General features: G+C 36.7%; 2 protein-coding genes and 1 pseudogene across 3 annotated transcripts; 1 reads left to right on the top strand and 2 right to left on the bottom strand.

Moving 5' to 3' along the window:
* The window catches only part of LOC108767030 (uncharacterized), a 50,808-nt pseudogene extending 46,313 nt beyond the window's left edge, over positions 1-4,495 (bottom strand).
* A 5,134-nt stretch (positions 4,496-9,629) lies between these two features.
* Taz (tafazzin, phospholipid-lysophospholipid transacylase) lies at positions 9,630-17,081 on the top strand. Its single transcript, XM_018516709.1, has 5 exons — positions 9,630-9,882; positions 13,717-13,845; positions 15,514-15,757; positions 16,321-16,575; positions 16,668-17,081. The coding sequence occupies exons 1-5, from the start codon at positions 9,768-9,770 to the stop codon at positions 16,705-16,707; spliced, it is 783 nt and encodes a 260-aa protein (XP_018372211.1). The 5' UTR covers positions 9,630-9,767; the 3' UTR covers positions 16,708-17,081.
* A 2,192-nt stretch (positions 17,082-19,273) lies between these two features.
* LOC108767056 (PX domain-containing protein kinase-like protein) lies at positions 19,274-24,225 on the bottom strand. 2 transcript variants are annotated; one of them, XM_018516708.1, is made up of 9 exons: positions 23,686-24,225; positions 22,957-23,145; positions 22,780-22,876; positions 21,873-22,297; positions 21,614-21,790; positions 21,080-21,490; positions 20,846-21,002; positions 20,715-20,768; positions 20,279-20,362 (listed from the first exon to the last, which is right to left on the bottom strand). In XM_018516708.1, the coding sequence occupies exons 1-8, from the start codon at positions 23,785-23,787 to the stop codon at positions 20,752-20,754; spliced, it is 1,575 nt and encodes a 524-aa protein (XP_018372210.1). In that variant the 5' UTR covers positions 23,788-24,225; the 3' UTR covers positions 20,279-20,362; positions 20,715-20,751. The 2 variants fall into 2 exon arrangements, with proteins under 2 accessions (XP_018372209.1, XP_018372210.1); XM_018516707.1 differs by lacking the exon at positions 20,715-20,768 and having other exon boundaries at positions 19,274-20,362; positions 23,686-24,222.
* Between the last annotated feature and the right edge of the window lie 240 nt (positions 24,226-24,465).

Below are 24,465 nucleotides of genomic sequence, written 5' to 3'. Positions count from 1 at the left end.
CACCGCGTATGCCTGTAATGCCCCGTATATCACCGACAAAAAGCCGGATACAATTGCAATTTGAACTCGATTCAAATAACCGTAGAATCTCTGACGGGGCGATAAGGAACGGCCAGGCACCAGTCGAGGCTCACCTGCCTTCGCCGGACCACCGTAAGCCATTGAAATTTAATAGCATCACCGGAATTGAACGATAGACGTTCCGCGCAGCTACAGCTGACGCGCGTGGAAAGCGCGCCTCTGCGCTGCTACAAATTACACCCGGTAATTCAGTTCCTTGACCGCAAAGTCCCACAAGAAAGTTAAGTCCATCCCCGTGGCGCAAGTGAACGACCGCAGCTTCCCGTGTTGGTTCATAAGTCAGCGGCGGCGGGCCGCGTTAGAGCGCGAAAGTGCGAAAAGAGATTTCGCGAAATACCACGCGCGAGATTCGACGCGAGATATATATCTCGCCAATTCGTGAGAATTTATTAGCGGCCATTCGTGCACGTCCGCCAACCGCACACCCGCTATCACGCCAACTTTGTTCGCTGTGGTTCAACTCCATTACGATCGCTTTCATATTGGAATTCTGATATAGATGATGGCTCTTGTCAAAAACAGTTAATGGAAATACGATAAAATTGATATCGTATTTTCTCGGAATGGAACCAGCGCGACACACTTCTCCTTTAATCTTATAGTTAAAGCTATCTTAATTTTCGTAAAAATTAAAAAAATACCTTCGGAGAAAACTTTTTATATTGATATAATTGTTCCTCCAAAATGACACTATAGAATTATAGTTATTTGAATTATTTTTTATAATAACTTCAGCTATTTTTATGGTTATAACTATTATTATATAGTCATCTTCAATTGCCAACTATAGGTATACATTGATTGATAAAACTGTACATATATTTAGTTACTATTACTAATCTATAGTAATCATAATAACAATTATAGTAATATGTAATTATAGTTACAAATACCAAAAAGTTTTTCTCTCAGTGTACCATAGAGCTATCTACCCAGAAAAAAATTATACATTCTTATCGCACTGGATGTCACAAGTATTAATTACTAGATCATAGTTTCAAAGTATAGAACATTTCTCAATTGCACCATCTCCTGTCTCGGAGCTGTATTATAACGTACAATATTACTAACATATATAATACTGGTAATACTGAAATTAATACCGAGAAAAAGAGGAGATAAATGCAGGGATATGCACTTAAGAGTTGCCACTTTGTGCAAAAGTTAACGGCCGCGAATGGTAGGGATCGACGTATTATAACCGATCACCAGGAAGCCCCGGCTCTCGTATTCGCCCCGAGCTTTGTCTTAACGATGAACGTACGCAAAGTTACCGCTGATCGCCGACTCATGCTTACGAACGTTCCTTGCATCCGCGCGTACGTTATAATGCGAATCATTGCCACCGTACGCGCACGGATCCGGACGGACGCGTACAAACTACTACAAACGCCGCCGAACGACAATTTTATCCCGAGTCATGTAGTTGCGCGCGAAAAGAGGACAAGCCAGTAAACATCAAATTTAATTTAGCGGTAACGTACGAGCTAAACAGGAACTTGCGACGCACGAAACATGTCAAGCAACACCGTAACCAAAATTCATGTAAACTTTCATATAAACAACAATTATAATTCTATGACCTACTATTAAAAGTATATATTTATAAAGTTATACCTTACAAATAAAATTACTCTTTTTTATAGTAATTAAACAATTTGCAAATTTACAAATAAATTTAAGCTTATAGGACTATTTACGTAATAATTCGCCAAATATATAATTTTTCTTAAACGATGTTGTATTAAGTTCGTATATCGATATACAAACGTAAAACTGCAACTGTAACATGTACAATATTACATACAAATTTTCAAACTCTTTTCTTACGTTAAACATGTTATATATACGAAATATATGTATTATATTAATTTTCAACGCGATGTCGTAATTTACTTCTAAATGAGAAGATACCGCGATTGAGACATTGCTTGCAAAATAAATCGCTCGAAGATTCAATTCGATACACGTGGAAGAGTTATCTTTTACCTGGTATGTCCTCTCTCTATTTATCCGTAACGTGCGATCTTGGGCACGCGATTACCATTCGTCGAAAATTTACAGCGTCGTTCGCTTTCACGCATCAGGAGTTCATTCGCTAGCTAATACGCGATTAACGCGCGAAAATGATTTACACACTCGGTTTCTCCGATGTGTCTCTCGCCGGATATAGTGCGCTGGAGCTAGTTCAGAGATTGGATGTCTCGAGTAAACAACGAACACTCGGCGCTCGCACGCCAGGTGTAATTTTCTGCATCGATGAGCCTCGTCGATGGCACGGCGCCGCTTATTTTTCAGAAATCCGTGTGTGTGTGTGTGTGTGTGAGAAATGTTCGCGAGAATCATAGTTTTCACCTTTCGAGTGTTGTAAGATAAATAAACGCTGTGTCGTAAGTATACCGTAATTACCGTTCTCGACTCTCTCTCTCTCTCTCTTTCTTTCTTTGTCACCCTCCTTTAGATGAAACGCGAAATAAGGAAAGCAGGCCACGGAGGAGAAGAAGCGGTAAGACCACGGCACTCGCGCGATAATTAGTACCTTTTTGCATCGTTACCGTTTAAGCGAATGAACAACGATAGCGTGAACGCAGGCATGTTAATGGACACGACAACGAGGATGCCCGCGAGTGTTCTCTGCCCCCCTTGTGCTTTATAATTCGTGAAACGACCAATTAACGTTCTAGGAGAAGAAAAGTAGGTGGTCCCATGCCTTTTCTCTGCTCGTCTCCTAAATAGTTCTTGGACGTGCGTTTTGAGGCCCCTGGAGATCCCTGTGCAAGGTGGCACATTTACTAGTCGCTTTCAATTGCTTCCCCGAAGCTCCGTTTTCACAAGAAGGCTCTTCGAGAAGATTAACCCTTTAATGATAATACTTGTGTACATGGCGCAAAGAAATAAAGAGTACATTTTTAATGGTCTTGAAAAGTTCATCTATCAAAAGTATAAGATTTTACACAGTTTATATATTTTTTAGAAATGTTAATGAGCAGCTTTTTTGATCGAAAGATGCATATAAGAATATTTTTTCTCATAATATATACATATATGAATGTTTCCAATCTTAAATAATTATAATATAAAAAGTATATAAATCCACATATCTTTGTTGTATAAAGAAAATAACCTCGATTTAAATTGTATGTACAAAAATTTAAGTTATGAATTATTCAAATAACTAGGTTAAAAAATTGTAACAGTTACTTTTAATGATGCGTATAATTTTTTTAAGACAGTGCCCATTTTAGCAAAAAAAGATTATTATTATTCTATGTCCATTTTAACAAGAAATTATAAAAAAATTAATTTTTGTAAACGTTAAACCTTTTCGACGGTTCAAAAAAATGCTGATATTTATTTCGCGTTATTTCTACTTCTATTTCTATCGAGAGCTACAGTAAACATTCGATATGAAACAATATCGCTGATAGAAGAAATCCGAGAGAAAATAAAGTTAGGAAAACATAAAATGACAATGGAAAAGACGACAAATGTTTCACGACAAATTTCGTACGTTTGGACAGCAAACAATAGAGATGTTTGTTGCAGGATACCCTGTCAAGTTTAAGGTTAAAGACCTCTGACAGGGGCATTATTAAAATCCCCGCGGCGCAGCACTACGGCAGAGATCGGCTCGCATGACTCGGCGGGTCGGCGCGGTATCGGCAACCACCACGCGTCCACCAGGAGTCGGCAAACTATGACTCGCGCGTTCTCTCGATACAAAGACTCCGATCCGCTCCGCTCCGCACGCTCTCGCGAGAGAATCCCCATCCCATGCCGAGTCTCCTACAAAACGCGGCACGCCGATCGCGACGCGAGATGCGTCTTATCTCTCCGCACGGGGCACAGGGCTCCCTTCGTACTTCGTTTCTTCCGCGACGAAAGACGAAAGAAGCGAGCACACGGCGCGTTCCATCTTCCATCCACCGCTGCGCCGCGGTCTGAACCGTCTGAACCGTCGCCGAAGCGAGCCGAATGGAGTCGACTTTGCTGGCCGTGCACGATATCTCTCGATCGAGAGCATGCGCGCGCGAGCGTGCGTTTGCGGATGCCATGCCGCGGGTCTATGGCTCTGTGCCCATGCCGTGTGGCTTCGACAATGTCATGCGGATATGCGCGTATGAACGTGTGCGTACACGTTCATACGCGTATACATATATATATATGTGTACGTACATACCTGTTGCTGCTTTCTCCGCGGAGTGCGACGCCAATGCTAGCGTCCGCGGCGAGGTCCAACGGAGATTACCGGCGAGACAACGTTTGCTGGTCCCGCGACGTACGACGACGTTGTGGATCCTCCGTTGCCGTTGACGTCCCGCGAGAACGAACGGATCACTTTCGTACCGAAAACTCCGAGAAACAGACGTACTAGCGTCCGCGATTCAAATATCACGGCGTCCTGCATCGCCGGGTATCGGCGCGCGAGCGTGTCGACGACGCCGCGCCGTCGGCGCACCTGCACCTGCTGCACTTGTCGCGACACAAACCACCGCACCGTAATCGCCGTAATCCGCGAGCCGTCGCGCTGCCCTGCGAATTCACCGCGCGATACCGAGGACCCTGAGGAATAATAACGACCGGGACGAATGACGACGACGACGACGACGACGACGACGACGACGCGGGCATCACCTCGCAGCATCACCGTTTCAACACATAACACGCGCGAGTCACGCTGAACGTTTGAAACTCCAATCCGTGCTTTTTTCCTACTTCGCGCACACGTTCGACGACCGACTGCCGAATTTACGCGAACTTCACTGATTTCACGTCGCTGACAATAATTGCCCTACAACCGGCGTTGGGGGGCAACTTCGCGTCGCTGACAACTTTACGAGGGTCGGCAATCACATCTCGCGAACTGTCATATACAAACTCGGGGGAAATCAAATCGATCACGATTCGGAGCACGCGAAGTCGCGAACCGGAAGGATAGCTCGAACGAGAAGAAAGGAGGGCACGTACTTTTCTCGCGATCGGTCGTTCGGCACGACCGGTGTGTTCCGACACCAAGTACTCGCCGAAATGCCGACCTGTTACTTATCGAAGGTTGCCTTCTCGTTTGGCGGCGCACCAACACGAAGAGTCGCGAGACTGGAGTCGAACTGGCCGCCGAGATGAGGCCCAACTCCCCACAACTGGTCGTCGCTTCTGCGATCACCCTCCTCCTGCTACACCGCGGATGCCACTGGACGTTCTCCTTACCTTCTCCTCTTCCGCCACCCCTCGCTCCTGCTGAGGCCTGGTCCCGAGTCCCGACTCAACGCTCTCGCATCATTGTATACCTCCTGTTCCGCCGCTCGCACTCGCTCTCTCTCTCTCTCTCTCTCTCTCTCTCTCTCTCTCTCTCTCTCTCTCTCTCTCTCTCTCCCCGCGATCCTCTTCTTTTTCTTCTTTTTTTTCTTCTTCCGTCCATCGTTTCTCCTTACACGCGCGCGCAGATTTTCACTCGTGATCGTAAATGAATGTGCGATCGACGACAAGCCCTTTGCGAGTCGACGGCTCGCGTGTCGATTGTATTCGTGGTTAACTGCCCGGCTACGCGCGCGTTTCGCGGAAAGTTATCAGGGAGGCTCTCGAGGACCGATCGTCCAACGATGATCCTGACGAGGCCCGGATTCCGAGAACTCACCGATTAACTCGCTCCCGTTGTAGCTCAATTGATTCTCTTTGTCTCCTTGGATCGCATAGCGTGTCGTAGCCGCATCCACGATGAAAGATGCAATCAATCAGAGTGATAGTTGTTTGATGTTTAAAGAACTCGGATTAAATAGTGGCCACGGATGATGAGCGATATTAACGAGTTAGTATTTAGACACGAGTATAATCTCTATTTCAGCGCGTTATGTTATACAGTCAACTGCGTGTGACAAAAGCTGGAGAGCATGTGTATCTATCACTCTCGTCTCGCGATTGCTTGCCCGACCTTAGTCTCGAAGAAAAATATTTACTTATTTTCGGTTGTTCGAGAAAGCTTCGATTTAGGCCTGGTTTCACAACTGACGATTAACTCTTAACCGAAATTCAACTTATTCATTATTTCTTTTCAATTCTAGAATAGTTGGACCTCGGTTAAGAGTTAACCATGATTTGTGAAACTGGGCCTTAAAGATTTTAAATTAACATGATATTTCGACTTTATTTTCTTGCCTGTGCAAGATACAACGGCTATATCCCAAATTTCTTAACATCGAATTACAGCGCGTGCTATATTATATTTTACTGCAATATTGAATTATTTAATGACAATGTATATTAAATGCCGTTTAGAAATGTTATTAGTCGTTATGCTCTTTTTTCCGTTGTTTTCGCTCGCCGGTTTAACTGCCTCGTGTTTATGTTCGCGTTGTCGTTTTTATCTACTCCAAACAATTGAGCAGCTCCGATATTCGTGTACGTTAACTTCTAGAAACGCGAATATTCTTATGTCTTTAAATCTTTGAAAATTTTTGCAGCCAAAGTAATGGCGATGTATAACCGTAATTATTATCACATAGGCTGCGTTCGCTTTGTCGCTCACAGCTTGTTTGAGTATCAATTATCCTTGTTTAATATTTATTAAACAATAAGGATAAAACGACGCTTAAAGCGTCAAAATGAACACAGCCATAGTAATAATAATTAAATTAATGGCTCCTGCCTTTTCAGAGACATAAAAAGAGGACCAGATCAAATAGAATGGAATAATGAATCTAACGCACGTTTAAAGTTGGTCACACTTACCAAAAATAGAGAGATGATGCTAATACTCGGACCAAAGCAGACATTCGCCTGAGCCGAAGAATTTATCGAAACTGTAATTAAGAGATTAATTAAATGAAAAAAATGTAACGCGTTGCTTCATAATGAACTCCGAAATTATCCGTCATTCAACTGTCAGGCTGCGTCACGCGTTTCTTTTGCACTTTTAATGTTCATAATGAGTCTGCTCGCGTTGCATGAAATCCCCAAAAATATTTTTGTACTTAAAATGAGATAGATATATATTTGGCGTTGAAAAGAGAGAAAGCGAAGATGCTGAGTGCAAAAAGTACAAGCAACGCGAACAGGACTAATGCATAAGCATACATAAGAAGTAAAAAGCATTTTAACGTATTTATTTATATTAAAACTAATCCTTGTTGAAATTTTTATGCTAAATTGTTGACACATACGAAAATGTTAATAATAATAATTGTGTTGTTTAAATATTTCGTTTAATTGATATGAAATTAATGTGCGAGCGACGAGCCCTTTGCGAGTCGACGGCTCGCGTGTCGATTGTATTCGTGATTAACTGCCTGGCAGCTAAAATTTAATTGATATTTTTAATGTTATAATAACGTTATTTATGAACAAGTGAACAATTAAACACAAAAATAATGTAATTGTAGAACATACATTTTAAATGAATGAAATGTGCATAGTGTGTTTATTTTACATATTATATCATATTAAATGTTAATTTTATTAATAAAATATGCTTTTACAATTTGTTTCCAAATTTGTTATTTTTTGTGTTAATTTTTTACGTAATATTTGTATTACTTTTTAACACATTCATCTTACACATATTAAATTAATACAAAAATGTGGAAGGATCGTTTGGGAAACGTGAAATATGTTAAATTTATTACAAATTTTCCAACTGTGTACGCACATTATTACTGCACGTATAACGTTATCATAATTATATTTGTTCTAAACGAAAGACGTCAGATGGGAGATTTCGGAAGAAAAATATCCTATCACGGCGAACGAAAGAAGGCTTTATATTTCCTTTTTGTTTAATCGACAAAATTTTTTGACGTTTTGCATCCAAATCGTACTTTTTCTTCATTCGTAACCTCCTTAAGGGCCTCTCACGTTTACTCGGTCCGAAGTTCTCAGTATCCGTTTCTTGCTCCTTCCTTCCTGCCCTGTTCTCCTGCGTGTCTTTTTTCCCACGCTTAATATTCCGCGTTCGCCATTCCCTCCACTCTTCGTTTTTCCACTTTCTGATCGCTTCGTTCTCGTCCGCGTGCGTGTTTGTTTCGTTATATGCACGATATCCGATCGTCCGACCGTGATATAATTAAATCGCAAAAGAGATATGTCAAATCAAACGGAGATAATGGGCTTAGCAGTGTCGATTTATTATAGGTTTAGCAGTGCCGATTTATTATAGTTAAACCATCGAAATTATGTCCTAGGCCGGAATCCATAGTCCGGTCTTAATCTCAAACAATGTCTTAAGTCGGATCTTATATTTAAGACCTTCTAAGTCTTAAATATAGTCTTAAGATATCATGAACCAATCAAAGGGTCGCATTAGCGACTTACGACATTACTTAAGACGGTCTTAAAATAAGAACCGACTATGAATACCGGATTGGTTCAAGCTTAAGATCATCTCGAGTCTATAGATTCCATACCTAATGTTGCTAGCAGCTAGGATTTTATTGATACCACGCGTGGTTCATGAATAATGCTAGTTATTCCGTCATCATTAAAGTTATCTGCGTCAACAAGTAGAATCGAGTCATTAGTAGATCAAATCTTTTTAAGAACTTTTTGTTTTCATTTCTATCAGAAATCGTGTTATTACAATATCGAATCGAATTCAGTCTCTGAAAATTTTCTTCTTAAGATTATTATCGTATTTTTTTTTTCATTTCAATATCTAAGGGATTAAAGTAAAAAAGCGTTGGTCTTTTTCTGTATCAAATCGAGATGTATTTTTCTCGTTAAACGAGTTTCTTTTTTATTTATCTTTCCCAAGTAATATTCAGTAAAACTTGACGTTTGTGGGATTATAGGAAACATAAATAATCAAAAACGGGTTTATATGCAGGATTTAATAAAACATTTCTACGCGTGATATATCGGACAGATATCTCAGTTTGCCGCATATTTTACAGGTTTCAGAATTATGAATTATGTTTTTAAGAAAAAACTAAAAAAAATAAAACTAGCATCATTATTGTGTATTGCTTTTATTAACATTTAAACAAAAATGTTGCAAAAGTACATTTTTTAGAATGATTTTATTATAGCACTTAATTTAGATTGATTTTAAGTACGGAAAACCTTTCAAGTAACAAGTAACTTACTCGTAAATAAGTTTCTTTAAAAAAATCGATAACGAGTAACTGTAACTTGTTATTTTAAAAAAGTAACTTTCCATTCCCTGAAACTATAGGTCATAGTCTAATCGCAACTATAATGTGCGCAAGTCGCGTTATCACTAATCGTATGCGGTGTGCAGGAGACAAGGTGATGTCAAACGGAAGGGAAAGGTCGGCATAAATCCTAAATTTAACGCGGCACTCCGTATAATTATGAACAGGCGAACGGGAGGCGGGAGGAGGGAGCGAAGTAGCCAGAAGTAGCGAACCTAAATCCAATTTCGCGGATCAGGTGTAACGCTGCACTGGCAGCGCGGCTGCGCAGTGCGCGGCCGAACACTCGTCAAGTCGACAGTGTCGTCAGCAGTTGCGACTCGGTCGCGATCGGTCGCCGTCGGTGTCGCTCGGCCGCGCTCGCGCGGCCACGTGATCGCGTAGCGAAACATGGCGCGCGGACTCGCCATCGAAGATGGCTGCCGCGCGTTACGAAAGACCGGACGGTGTATCACGGGGAAGTCGTTTCTCGATCGTTGATATAATCGCCGCGCCGCCGTCCGCTCTTCTTAGTCGTCGGGCACGGTGGTGGCCGTCGACGCGATGGTATACGATATTAAGTGGATCATACCAAAACTACGGAACCCGTCCCGACTCTGGAACATCGCGAGCAGCATAACCTTCGCGGCGGTGGGCATTTTTTCGAAAATCATCATAGGTAAGAGCACGTTGTCCCGCGTGCCGGCCCACGCGTGGAATTTATCAGCCCGATGGCCCGAAAAAGTGGATCGCTCGAACGATACGGTTCGCTGAGCAATTCCAAGTCGATTCCGTGCAACGTTAGCCTGGTAGGTAGGTAGGTGGTATGCGAGCGAATTTCCTCGTGCGTTTCGCATATGAGAGCCATTGCCATTACTCGGTCGCGGCGGCGATGTGCATGACGGTTAAATAAAAAGTAGACAACACCCAATACGGCATCTCGTCGCAATTGACATCGACGATGATCGTCGTTGTCGCGCGGAAATATCGGAGCATGGTCGTTTACCATCACGGCACGTATACCGCATCGTGGATAATGAAGGCTGCGCAGAAAACGTCGATGTTGTTATGGAAATGGAAAAAAAAATTGTCAGTGTGCACCTGCGGAGTATACGATCGCGCGTGTGATACAATTACATGGATTGTGATATATGAGGTGGTTGAAATAAACCTTATCTGTTAACACTATTTTGCTGAGGAGAGAGAGAAAAAAAGAGATCAAAGTCTTATCGTATCATCAATCATAGTGGATATTGTTGAATGGATCGTCTCATTTAATATTCTCTATGACACATACTGTGTGTAATGTCGTAAACAAGTAGAATTCTGAAAATAAGGCAGTCTTTTTGAATTATCTTGAAATTAGCATGCTCATTGTATGATAGTTCTATAAATTTTAGGAAACAATATATTTACATGAAAACAGTATTTTAATATGTATTGAAATATTGAAAACAAATATAAAAACAGTTGGAAAATTTGTGTTAAATTTAACATATTTTACGTATCCTAAACGATTCAAAAATGTTTGTATTAATTTAATATAAGATTAATATAAGCCTATTCTTTTTATACTTGAATTTCTTTGTGCAGTTGATTTTTTTCTCTTTTTCTCTCTAACGTGAAAAAAGTGGAAAGATGAACCGTGTAAGAAGTTGACAAGAAGGCTATTAAATTATAATACATTAAAATATAATACAAACATTACGTAAAAATTAACATAAAAATATGACACTTTGATAAGATTTGAAAAGAAATTGTGGAAGCATGTTTTTACCAGTAAAATTAATATTTCTATGTTAAATTAATACATTAATATATTAATGTATATCCTTCTTTTCAACTTCTTACATGATCCATCTTTCTTCTTTTTTTTTCATGTTAGAGAGAAAAAAAGAAAAAATTAATTGCTCAAAGAAATTCAAGTTTGACATTTACGTCCATTTTTGATTTATTCATTTCAGAATTAGCATTTGTATTACGTTCGTATTATTTGTAATTTTAATTTGTATGTTTTTAATATCAAGAGAAACATCAATTTAACACAAAATATTCAACATGATCACATTATGTTAAATTAACATTCTAGATATGTTAAAATTTCAACAATAAAATTTTAACAAGAATCCGTTTTAACACGAGTACAAAATACTTTTTACTGTAATATACATATAAGTTTTAAAATCAAACGTTTGCATTTGGAAATGTTAAATGATTGAGTAGAAAAATTATAATTGAATATAATTGACAAAATTTCAGAAATACATTTTGTTGTATTTGACTAAAATAAGATCTAGGGAAAAAAAGTTTTTTAATTATATATATTGTATATTAAACTACAATTGTATATTAAGTTACATATTTTTAATTAATTTGCAATATGATAATATACAATAAATTAATTAGTAATAATTCTATAAAAATTATGATCGGTGAGAATAAATATGAACAAAAGAATTATTTATATAAATTTTTAGTTTTATTAGGCTAAATAGCGCTAAGCTTATTTTTAATTTTTTTCTTTTCTGATGTCAATACAAATTGATACATTTTTACACGCCATTCAATTCTGATATCAACATTTATGCCACAATAACATTGATTTTGATTTAGTCTTTACAAGCGGGAGATATTCATATATTTTAATAAAATTTTAGTTATTTATTTGGAAAATTATATCTTTTGTCAATATTTTTTGTCAATAAATTTCGTAGTTTTTCTCGCATTTTCTACATTACTTATTAGCAATTATATAGTTCTAATACTATGGTAATTTATGCATTTGTGTATAAACGTTTCAATTTATATACACGATAGATCATCTAAAGGTTACTCTGGTTACTCATACGTTTTCTGACTTGCAATAACAACTTCACGCAGTCACAGCAATTTATTATATCTATATTTTAATAACAGACAATCGCCGATCATTTTGTTGTGCGTTTTTCTTAGGATAATGGCTACATAAAAAGCTTAAACAGTCAGATGTAAGCAGCAGACAACTCAACGTTTTATATTTTTTACTGTTTATGTTATTGTCTTACTGTGATTGGTTGATTCGCTTAGGGGAGACTGGGACTTATTAGCACCGTTTTCACCATTTCGGCATTAGATTTTTTAAACAATTAATTATTATAATTAAAGTATACTAATATGATAGAAAGACTCTTTCTCTATATTTTCGTACCAGTAATGGTTCTATACACTGTATAGTTTTTTTGCAGTAAATGAAATATGAACATGCTGCATTGCAGTCAATTTGCTCCAATATACATATGTGTAAATTAGTACATATCACTTTAAGTTGCCTCTATGATAAACTTTTAAATTTATCATTTTATTATAACAAATTACCATCGTTACTCAACATAATGTGTCGTATATCACGAGACACTTTTTTAAACTAATAATACATCACTTAGATTTTCTCAAGCTGAAGGACATTAATACGAAATTATGAAATGTTAAAAAAAATTTATTTGCTTCCTCTTGAATCAGATTTTTTTCTTTTTCTATTGTAATACTTGTTTGATTTAAATGAAACTTATGGAAAAGTACTTATGTTATAAAAGAAATATTTTGTAGTAATTTTTCCATTATCTCTCTCGTTATAAATATATAAATGGAACGTAATGCCAACTAGCCTCGGTCTCTCCCATTGTTTACGTGTTACTGCCTTATATTTTTTATGTGTCACATATAATCTTATGTATTCATATCTCATATTTATCGATAAATCCGTTCGTCTGTTCCTGAGATTCTACAGTATCTGTAACGTAAATTGTAAATGCTAAATACGCATTTAAAAGCACATTTATTGATAAAAATGAGATATAAATGCTAAAGTCTCATATTTTTTTTTACTGTGGCAAAACATTAACTATCATTAATTTTAACCGTAGCATTCGTCATTAGTTCTCTCTCTCTCTCTCTCTCTCTCTCCCTCCTCGCCCCCCTCCCGCACCCTTCCTTCCTCCTTTGTGTGTTTATGCAACTTGAAGTTATCGTAAACAAAAACGGATAATTATGGGCAATTACAGATAGCATCGAATCAACTTATGACATCAGACCATAAGAGGAGTATCAGACCACGGGTTGACGATTACGATTGACGGCTACCCAGTTTTCTATTTCAGCCAATTACGATGAACTCGCTACATCGTGATTGGTTGAAGTAGAACCGGGCAACCATCAATCGTAATCATCAATCCGTAGTCTGTTACGGGCATTAAATAATAGAAATCGGAGTACTTTTGAGAATGGGTCGTGTAGAGTACCTATTTCGATAATGTGTGGCGAAAAGTCTGATTTCCTAAATTTCCGAAATTGATAGGTGCGCGACACCGAATACCACTCGATTAAATCCCAATGATCTTTCGCGTATTGCGTCAAGTCACGATTCAAGGGTCGAGATGCTCCACTTCTCGCAACATCTCGGACTGTTATCGCGACACCGAATACCACTCTGTATGGCATAATCTAACAAAGAATTTCTCTCTCTTTTGCATTTAAGAATGGCTGAACAAAACAACGGTGTACAACAAGCACATTATTGTGCGCGCCTTAGACCTCCGGCCGAAAAATGTTCCGCTCATTACCGTGTCGAATCATCACAGTTGCTTCGACGATCCGGGTATATGGGGTAAGAGACTTTTTTTCTCCTTTACGTCGTTTGTTAAATGCCTTTCGGCATTGCGTATAATAACGTATCATCAGTTCCTCCCTCCCCCGCGTTCAGCCTCACGCGGGACTAAGACTTTGCGTTGTGCGCGGCTGATTTATCGTCTCGAGAAATTGAGAAAAATAAAATGCCGCGTGTGCGAAACATACGAATCATCCGGGATGTATAGTGCCGGCGGTCCGTTCATTCTCCCGCCTAATAAAACGGCATGCTTCGAGGCAGTCTTTACGATCCCGGGCCGCGCAGTTAGAGTCGCGGACGCAATGAAACGTAAGGACAAAATACATTGTCGCTTCATGACGATGTGGGACCAACCGGTTGTTGAAAGAGAAATCAAATGAAAATTCATTTTGATCAAAAGACATTATTTTTTGAATAAAATTACTGATAGCTTGTGCAACAGAGCACGAATAATTTCTTTGAAATTACTTCACTAAAAAAAAAGATATTCAACAACGTTATTTTTATCGAAAATAATCTTGTTAATTTAACAACAGTATTAACGAAACAAATAAAATTTTATTAAAACAAAGGCATGACGTATTTATTTCATGCTATTAAATTAACAAAATTATTTTCGATTAAAATATGCTGTTGATGCATCATTTTTTTTCAGTGTTGAATCGCGGGGATTTAAACTTTATGCACAGTAGAAGGCATAGGCATCAGGAAACTAGAGAATAAAATCTAGAGCTTAATAATGTGCTCTTTACTCTGGTTTCAATAAAGCAGTAATATCTCACAACTCGGGACCTGATATTAAATCGGATCCTATTTTAATTTTTCTTCTCTAGTCGGTTAAATACATTTATCTCAGACGTATGACTGTGCGCCGATTACTTTCGGACTTGCAATATAATCAACCTAAAACGATAGCATCTTAAATCTGTAAAGGGATGTTAGCCACTAACCTGTAAGGTTAATGGCTAGCATCAAATCAGCGATGAAATTTAATTTGAAATTATTATTATTGTGACATTATTAATATTATTTCAATGTAATTGTGTTGTAGGTCTGAAAATAATTGACGCGAAGTCATATATATATCTCAGATAAATGTATTTAAAATATATATAGGAATATTATTTCAACATCTAACTTTGACAGTAATTGATGCTTTTCTTACTTGATTTATATTTTTAGAGTGTGGTCCTGTTGTCTGTGCTTCTTATTGTGAAAAAATAAGAATTTTAATCTCGCTGATACAAGACATAACTGTCGATAAATAATGAGGATAAGATGATTAACTACGAGAATTGATTCAACGTGAAAGAAGAACAATGACGATAAGCGCCCATTAGTTGACAATGAGATACAGTAAGCATGAATATCTGCGTTATTCGTTTATCGATGCCCCGTTTATCGTTCTTCGTTCTTTCTTCCTTGTATCTTTGTTCTTCATTTCATTGTGTCCCTGACGTTTGATTGTGTGCCGATGATAATTAAAAGTAATTTTTTTCTATATATTTAAAAAAATTTTTTTAAGACAAATGTTAGTTTTTTGTAATCGACATCTTCTCATATGCGTTTGGTCCCTCTTTTGAGACGTGTTTTTCTTTCTCAGAACGACGCCGATATGCGATCGCGAATGAAAGAATTTAAGACAGAAAAATCTCTGAACTCATTTAGCGACCCTGGACTTCAGGCACTCGTGTAGCCGACGTAAGGTACGATGGTCGCTCGCCGCGCATGACATTTGTTTTACGAATGTCTGGCATTCCTACTTTTTCATGCTCGGCAAGTGCATACCCATCGTCCGAGGAGATGGCGTGTATCAGGAAGCCGTGGACTTCTGCATCGAAAGGTTGGCCCTTGGCGAGTGGGTGCATGTCTTCCCCGAGGGAAAAGTCAATATGCTTAAGGAAGAAATGAGGTTTGTACTTGAATTACTTTTACAATCTTCTGTTCTGAGACCAGATAATGCGATCTACGCATACTGTCTATAAAGTTTATTCTGTCGCCGTGTATATTTTAATCTCTGTATATGTACGAAAAATGAGGTGGTGTATAGATGAGTGTTTTGTAGAAGTTAATCCAGAAGTAGTCATCTCATTTTTTTTATATTTTGGTGTTTAAAGAATTCGGATTAATCAGAATTTTCTAGAAAAAGTAAGTAGAAACCAAATAAATATTAAACAGAACAAGCATCGTTAATAAGTAACTTATTATTATGACAGTATTTATAACAAAATAAAAGTTTTAATTAATATAACGCTTTTTTATTGCACATTTTCGATGTAATTACACATTTAAAGATTCGTAAAGAGTAATTATAAAAAAAAGGAACATGTTAAATATATACAAAACAATATTTTATATATAATTCACGTTTTCTTATCGCTATAAAAACACCTCAGGTTTTTATTTCCGTGTTAATAATAATACTATATAGTCACACGCAGTGAAGATATATATACAATCGATGATATTGTTTAGATTGAAATGGGGCGTGGGTAGATTAATATTGGAATCACCCATCACGCCTATCGTAATTCCTATCTGTCATCTCGGTATGGATGAAGTACTTCCCAACGAACCGCCGTATATGCTTAAAGTGGGAAAAAGAGTTACCATGAATTACGGTGAGCCCATAGACTTCAGTGGATTGCTGACCGAATTGCGGGAATCAAAAGCAAGCGAGATGGATGCGCGTAAAGCGATAACTGATCGCATTCAGCAAGAGCTTTCCAGGTAGTGCTATAATTGTATCGGTCTAACGTTTCGAACTATTGAATAATGCTCGATAAAACAAGGAAAGTGAAAAAATATTTAAACATTTTCAGATTGAAAGCAGCAACGGAAAAGCTTCATGCTAAGTTATGACGAAGATTATCTATTTTTCGTCATCCCTCCGTCTAGCCTTAATTTGCCAAAAATATAAAGAGAAATTGATATCAACAAAAGTGAGATTTGTATGTAAACATAAATCCGTACGAAATTAGTTTTTTTTTTAATGCGTATTTTGTAATATGTAGTATTTTTGACAATACTGAGTAATGTAAGTATCAATTGTATTAGAAGTCATTCTGCGAACTACGATGTTTATATCGTTTAAATTATTCTTCGTAACTCTTCGAGAGATCACTTGATACGCCTACACAAAATACATCTATAAAATTATGCACTTGCTTCCGCAATTTTACATATTTTTCTATTAATATAAATTGAGATCTGTTTAAGCGATTTATTGAAATCCTCACGAGATTTAGTTTTCGTTTAATTAATTTCAAGTATAAAAGTTATTAATAAATTTTACTTGATTTTTATTAGTTTCATTACAGATATTTAATTTCTATATTATAAACACAGAGTGAACGAACGAACTTTTTAATGGAGAAAAAGTTGATTGCAACTTCATCAGAAATTTCTAGCGGAGGAGTGCATGAGCTTATACATTTTGCTAATATATTCCTAATATATTCTCGAGGAGTTATATATTTTATGAGTAACGTCTTGTATAATATCTATATCCAGGATTTATAAATATCTGTATACAGATTTATAAATATCTATATATAGGATGTCCTACTTCTCGCGCGCAAAAATAGGATTTCTTGTATATTACATATGTACATAGTATGAATAATTATAACATTATTATGATTTTACGATGATTGTCAATAAAAGTTTTGATAGTACAAGCGAGGACTATGTAATACAACCGAAGTCTAATTAACGTAACTGTAAAAATCATGCCAGTACCTCATCCATTATTTTATTTTCGAAAATCTAAGGTGTCATTATTAACGCGAATAAAGCACATTATTATTGATTAATTATATGTTTCTCGCTCTCGTTACAAGCCAATTCGTGCCAATTAATCAATTTATACTCGTTTTGTTATGAGACTCGTAATAGGCATTCACATTTGCAATTAAACAAACAAGTGTTATAATTAATGCACAGCGCAAAAGATTCGCCTACCACTCGTAAGTTGTAATATGTTGTAATTCTAAAATTGCATAAAAACTCATTTGAAAAGCATGAATGTAGATGCAGTATGGATAGGAAATAATTTTTACTACTTCGTTCGATAGCTAAAGAAAAAATCAATATATTCGTTCGTTGATGATACATGATAGTTTTTTTTTAAATATTTATTGCGATATGTTAAGTCGTTACAACAGCTGTTATTATGACAATCGCATATCTATGTACGCTCCCGTACGTGTGCGTATATACACAATGTTGAATACATATACTTTTATACTATACACACGGACTGCTATCAAAATTTTTGGGGCTATTCGAACGTGATAAATTTATATATGTATCATATACTTGTTGAATATATTATTAAGTATTAAAATATCGTTTTTCTCTAGCGTCTGAAATAAAAACTTGTGTTTGTTTTATCGTTTTTCACATTTTTCTTAACGTCAAGTAAACGTAAAATTTTTGTTCCCTTCCCTAGAATACGTAAAGTTTCTACACCATTTTTGCATGCTATATACAATACCTGTTTACAAACGTGTAAGGCAATGACTCTGCAAAGGGTAATCTAAAGTAATACATAAAAATCATGCCAATTATAAGGGATTCTTAAAGAGTTCGTTGATCATCGATTCTGAAGATTTTATTACTATGTGCATAAACACAATTTACCATAAAAGAATAGTATTTTTGTGTTGCCGACAAACATTAACTCTAATATCTATCGTTCTTTATCTGTTTTTTCCAAAAAATATTTATATTGTCAAATATAGTGATATAGATTCTGGTAACGTCATGATATTTTGTGCAAGATTTTGTTGAACCTAAAATTTCATAAGATTACAAGAGCTTATTTTACACTGTTGAGTGTATGTAGACTTGGAAGCTGATATAATTACTAGTAAATCCTAAAGAGTAGGAGAGATAAATATATAATCCTAACATATATTTATCTTATTATTTATATGCCTTTTGAGTTATCATTGTTGCTATCAGAAATCGATTCACGTAATCAATTACACAGTTACCATATACATCTAAGACAGTGATAAATATATTAAAAGGTGTGATTATATATTACAGATTTCATTATAATATCCACAAATTGATTATACAGGACATACACTTGACTGTTGTCGACATATATAGAAATAGATTATGCTATGGGTTACATAACTGCCTGATGTCATATAATCTATCAATACGAAGACCGCAAATCCCTTGGCACGTTTTTAATTTGTAAAACTGGACATTCCAGTCTTACGAGCGATACAAAAGCGGCGTACGATCCTCGCATTGTATCGTACGAACACGAACGAGAACTATGTATTTATATATATTATGTATATCATAAACTTTGAATAGACAGAACAGTAGATGAGTATAACGAGAGAAAATTTACTTAATGTACATACTTATATATATATATATATAGAAAGAGAAAAATAAACCTTGGTTAACAATATAAAATCGATCGCGAAACTTGGCCCGCGTTAAACAAGATATGTTATAAAATTGTATGGTGCTATCAACTGTATAATAACAGGGAGATATGTTGGACTAGAAAATGGAATTTCTCGAATAATTATATCGCGAATGTATATTCTTGATTTACAGTCGAGCAGTCATAAAAATGTCAATCAAAATAAATCTAAAAATGTTTCAAATTGCTCCCAGCATGATTACTGTACGTATATTCCGTAAATTAGATAATATACAATTATATACTGCTATTATATCATACAAATTTTTTTTAATCACACAATCTTTCTATCTCTAGCGTGTACACATATGGAAAGAATATGATACGAAACGACTCGTAAAAATGACAAATTTTCCAAAGCAATTGATATTTTGATTGGTTGTTCTGTACGTTTAGGCTCGTTTTTGGACGGCAGATCTAATACAAACGAAGTAAGCGTTGTATTATATTTCGTCAAAACATAGAATAGGCCAAACGGGATAATCTAACATCGCTCATATACACATATATATATATATCACAAATTTAATATAGTATACTCTTAATATAATTACGTTAAGCTAAACTCTTGTTTATGTAGCGAGCATCAATAAATAAGATATCGAAATTTTAAAAATTCATAAAATGTGTGCAAGTATCGCGATCGAAGAGAAATAATATTCAGTACTATTAGGTGTCACAAGAAGCATGATATAGTTATCATCCAAACAACCTTTCAATCCATCATAATAATCTACAGGTACGTTATCTTGTCCTAATTAAGCAAGGGAAGTTCTTTGTTCGACATTGCACAGCAGTCACGCCAGATTTGAAATAGATTTGTCTGACTTTTTCTTTTTTATATCTAATGTTTCTAACGATGTCCATTTGTAATCCTTCGCAATCTTGTCTTGTCAAAATTGCAAATACTTCCAAGTAAAGCAGCACGATCATTTGATGATTTTGATGCACTATTCGATGCACCACCGGATGCTTCACATGGCGGTGGTAACGAAGGTGGTGGTGGTGGTGGTGGAATACCTTTACCAGGAACTGCGTTTGTTTGCGTAACTTCCACAGAACCTTAGTAAAAAAAAATTTTTAATGATAAACTTTTCATAGAGATTTACATATACATTTCATTTTAAGAAATTCAACAAAAAACTGTCTAATTCGTCTCTTTAGAGATGTAAGGTACATAACTAATCAGACCTGGCAAGTACATAGATATATTATAAAAACAACATCAAAAGATCTAAAAAGAATATCCACAAGATAAGCTAAGGGTGTAATTACAAAATGATTATTACAAAAAATATATTTTATATGGAAAACAATGCAAAGCAATGATGAGGAAAAATCTTATAAAGTGAAAATAAGGATAAATGTGAACATTCGTTAAAGATATTAAGATCTGAATGCTCGAATGACCTACGTGAAAGGAATGACCTCAGCTTGATGACTACACGCCATCAACTTTTGTGTCCAGCTAATCAAGAGATGTAAAAACGTAAATGTCAATTAGCATTGACGACAATAGCAAGGAGGAGCATTATAATGACTTACGAAGCGATGGAGGAGTCAACGTTCCAACGCTGGTAGCCGTGGAAGTACTTGTGGGACTGTCCGAACGTTCTGGACTCTTACCATTTATTTGCTTTGTTCCGTTCGTACCTAGTTGCGAGGAAAAACGTTGTTCTTGCGCCAATCTCTGCTCCTTTTTCTATAGAAGAAAAATATAAGATTGTATTTCGATCAATCATAATTTTTCATTCTGAGTTCCTTTTTGTTTATACTCACTAGTTTATGTTTTCGTTTCTTCATTTCTTCTTCTGAACTCATCATTTCTTGAACCTTAACGAGCCTCTTTTGATGTCGAGCAACTTTCTGTTCATCGCGCAATCGTTGTTCAGCTTTGTTTACAGCTTCTTGTAAAGCCTCTTTTAAATGATTGCTCAATTTAAAATACGGCTTCTCCACAGCACCAATTGCCAACGCAGCGCGCCTCGCTGATTCGAAGAATGGATGTTCCAACAGCCGTACTACTGTTGGTAGATCTTGTTTCAAAGCTTCCGGTGACAAGATAACCTCCAGCAAATTTTTCAAATTCGCTTCGCATTGCGGTAAATCGGAGCACGTTGCCTCCAAAAGCGGTCGTCCGAACGTCATTTCGTATAAAACGTGTCCAAATGAATATACATCAACCTGAGTCTGTTAAAAAAACATATGAAATGATAAATACAAGAAAACATTCAGAAAGAATATTTTTCAAGATTGAAAAATTCATGTATTCTTTTGCTCTTTTACTTTTAATAGGTATAGAATAACATATACCGTGGCGTGCAATTTGCGCCTTTGCACAACGTAAGGCCGATAAAATGCCGGCAATCCTAGGAGTCCATTTTCTATATCCAATAATTTAGCGCATCTTGGTGTTAAAAGGACATTGCCAGTGTGTAAATGTCCGTAAGGTAATCCTTTTTCATGAAGAAATCCTAGAGCTTCTAATATCTACAAATCATATTGTACATCAAACCGAGTAATCTCAAAATTATTTCATTATTACATATTTTTGTGTGCAATAATTATTAACCTGATAACCGTACGTGGCAATTTCGTGTATTGTTAATGCTTTTATTTGTTTCGGATTTCCATATTTCTTTATAAATGGCTGTTTAGGCTTGGTGATACATAAAACGTCACGTAATGTGCCCACCGAATAAAAATTTCTTATCATTAGTGCCCCGTTGTCTGTAACATGCTGGTGTACTATTGGTTCGATGTAAGTATGTCGTAGAGAGCCTAGAGTCTTGAAAACCCCTTGTATATCTTTATCTTGTAAATGCTTATCAGGGCCAAACTCGACCCAAGCTAGTAGAAGTTCTTGTTTCGGGTTCTGACGATTTTTCACCGTATAGTAATGTTTTCTCAATCGCCATCCCATATCAGGAATGGGCTTGCATACTTCGAAATTGGCATCGCTTCGTAATGCTAATGACACTTGTTGTAGTGCGATTTCTAGAAAAGATAAATAATTTTCACATTTTGCGCATTTGCTTTTAATATCGAGAAATAAATTATACATCTTAATGTTGAAAAAAATTCCTTCATATAATATGTTGTGTGTATATAAGACAATAATTTTAATTAAATCATCCCACTGAATAACATTGGTCGCGTTCAACAAAATATTTATTTTACAACTGTTAAAAGTTTTCTTTACTGAGGTAGAACTATATGATCTAAAAGTACAATTCAATCAGTGCAAAGCATTAACTAAACGCTGACTTTGCTGAACATAGTCAATGCAGTCTATATCTTTATGTTTAATCTTTATAATACCCAGTATCAAACTTAGACATAACAGCTACATAATATATATACGTATATAACATACATAAATATGTTTTTCCATGTTATATAGCAATTATATTTGATATTTGTTAAGTGACTTCACAATAATCATTTTAAAACATCTTCAGAAGCAATCAATCACTTACCATGTAATGGTGCAGTATAATTCTCAGGGTCTAAAAACTTCTTTGTGGAAAGTGAAGATGCCAGTATAGGATTCATTAGTATTATGTTTAAATAATTCTGTAATAAAAGGCAGATTATCTTCTACTTATTGTATTGCACAAATACAGTAAAAGTGAGCATGCTGTATCGAGATGAACCTGCAGTGCTATTTGTCGCTGAGCTATAAAGTCTGGCTCCATGTTACCAATAATTCTTTTTGGTGGTAATGGCAGGTCGAAGCCAGATATGGATAAAGCTGTATTGAGTTGTACGAAGTCATTGTAACGTCTGCTTACTCTCCAAGATCTTTCGGGAAGTGGACCTCTTTGTGTTTTGATTACGTATTCCTGGATATACAAATCATAGTTCTTAGCATGTGTCTAATAATTCGGTGCAAAGTGAAACTGTACGCAGTACAAATGATCGAAGTTTAAAAGCATAACTACAGCTTACTGTGCAGCTGAGAATCCAAGTAATATATATATTCGTATAAGTATATAAAAAGCTAATAAAAATGTCACAATGATAAAATATAGTTATTATAGTCTTAACAGGCTGGATGCTCCTTTCTATCAATGTAAATTAACTTTAATCTCGGTTTAACTTACTTTGTATTGTCTTCTAGTTCTAAGAATTAGAACTTAGAAGTAGAAATTAAATTCTTAGAACTGGAAAATACAAAGTGAAACTGAAATTAAAGTTAATACAATGAAAATAGACAGAGGAAAATTCCTTTTAACAATAGTTTTATTTAAACGAGACAAACAAACGGAGATGATTACAGGACAAACTGAGAAGGGAAGGGAGAGAGACGGACAAAAAGGGGAAAGAGGGAGGGAAAGAGATAAAGAAAAGAGAAAGAGGAAGCAAAATACCGGATTACATACCGTATGTCCGTCGATGGTCCTAGCATTTTCGATGACGCTCGTCAGCTGCTCCGTATCATCTAACAGCACTTTATTCGTGTATCTCTTCTCGAATAAAGCCATTGATCATTAGTCCGACGTGAGGCAGGGCCCGTACGGGGCCGATTGCGTTTGTCTCTCGCACAGTTTCCGCGCGTCGCCATACATGACGCGCTTCTGCTTCATTTCAGCATCGGGCAAACGCACGACAACGACGGCGGCGACGACAGTGACGACGACGGCGACGGCGACGGCGGCACCACTTATCGCGAGATACTTTCAATGTCAACGGTTTGCAACACAACACCACGCAATGTACTAAAGCACGTAGGGGAGGATTGTGTCAGACCTCTCTCTCTCCCTCTCTCTCTCCCTCTCTTTCTCTATCCTCCCCCTCTTTCTTGACTCGTCGCGATAACACCTCAACGGCGCGGCGCAATCCGGAGCTAACCGTGTCGCGTCGTCGTGAAGCCGAGTCCCGATGACGCTTCACGAGTCACTCGTCACCAGTGTGACGTCATCTTAGTATTCAGCCCTTGATTTCACACTATCTAAAGTACAGTCTAGCCGTTTTAGAGCGGTATTCACAGTCCGTTCTTATTTTAAGATCGTCTCAAGTAATGTCTTGAGATGCTAATGCAGCCCTTTGATAGGCTTATGACATCTTAAGACTCTACCTAAAAATTAAAGACATTCTTAAACGGTCTTAAAATAAGAACGGACTATTATGAATATTAGCCTTAGGAAATGATGCCCAACATC

The sequence above is a fragment of the Trachymyrmex cornetzi genome, unplaced genomic scaffold (assembly GCF_001594075.2).
Source record: "Trachymyrmex cornetzi isolate Tcor2-1 unplaced genomic scaffold, Tcor1.1 scaffold646, whole genome shotgun sequence".
In the NCBI taxonomy this organism is placed as follows: domain Eukaryota; kingdom Metazoa; phylum Arthropoda; class Insecta; order Hymenoptera; family Formicidae; genus Trachymyrmex; species Trachymyrmex cornetzi.
Note: the sequence above shows the minus strand (reverse complement) of the source record. Positions and strands in the feature narration are given on the sequence as shown.

What these genes read in the sequence shown, in the direction of transcription:
- Taz (XM_018516709.1), top strand. Translation starts at nt 9,768, where the DNA reads ATGGTATACGATATTAAGTGGATCATACCAAAACTACGGAACCCGTCC. An exon ending in TTTTTCGAAAATCATCATAG is followed by an intron (nt 9,883 to 13,716) that starts GTAAGAGCACGT and finishes TTTGCATTTAAG; the next exon opens with AATGGCTGAACAAAACAACG. An exon ending in ATGCTTAAGGAAGAAATGAG is followed by an intron (nt 15,758 to 16,320) that starts GTTTGTACTTGA and finishes GATATTGTTTAG; the next exon opens with ATTGAAATGGGGCGTGGGTA.
- LOC108767056 (XM_018516707.1), bottom strand. Translation starts at nt 23,787, where the DNA reads ATGGCTTTATTCGAGAAGAGATACACGAATAAAGTGCTGTTAGATGAT. An exon ending in GGACCATCGACGGACATACG is followed by an intron (nt 23,146 to 23,685) that starts GTATGTAATCCG and finishes TTGTATATCCAG; the next exon opens with GAATACGTAATCAAAACACA. An exon ending in TTGCCACGTACGGTTATCAG is followed by an intron (nt 21,791 to 21,872) that starts GTTAATAATTAT and finishes TATGATTTGTAG; the next exon opens with ATATTAGAAGCTCTAGGATT.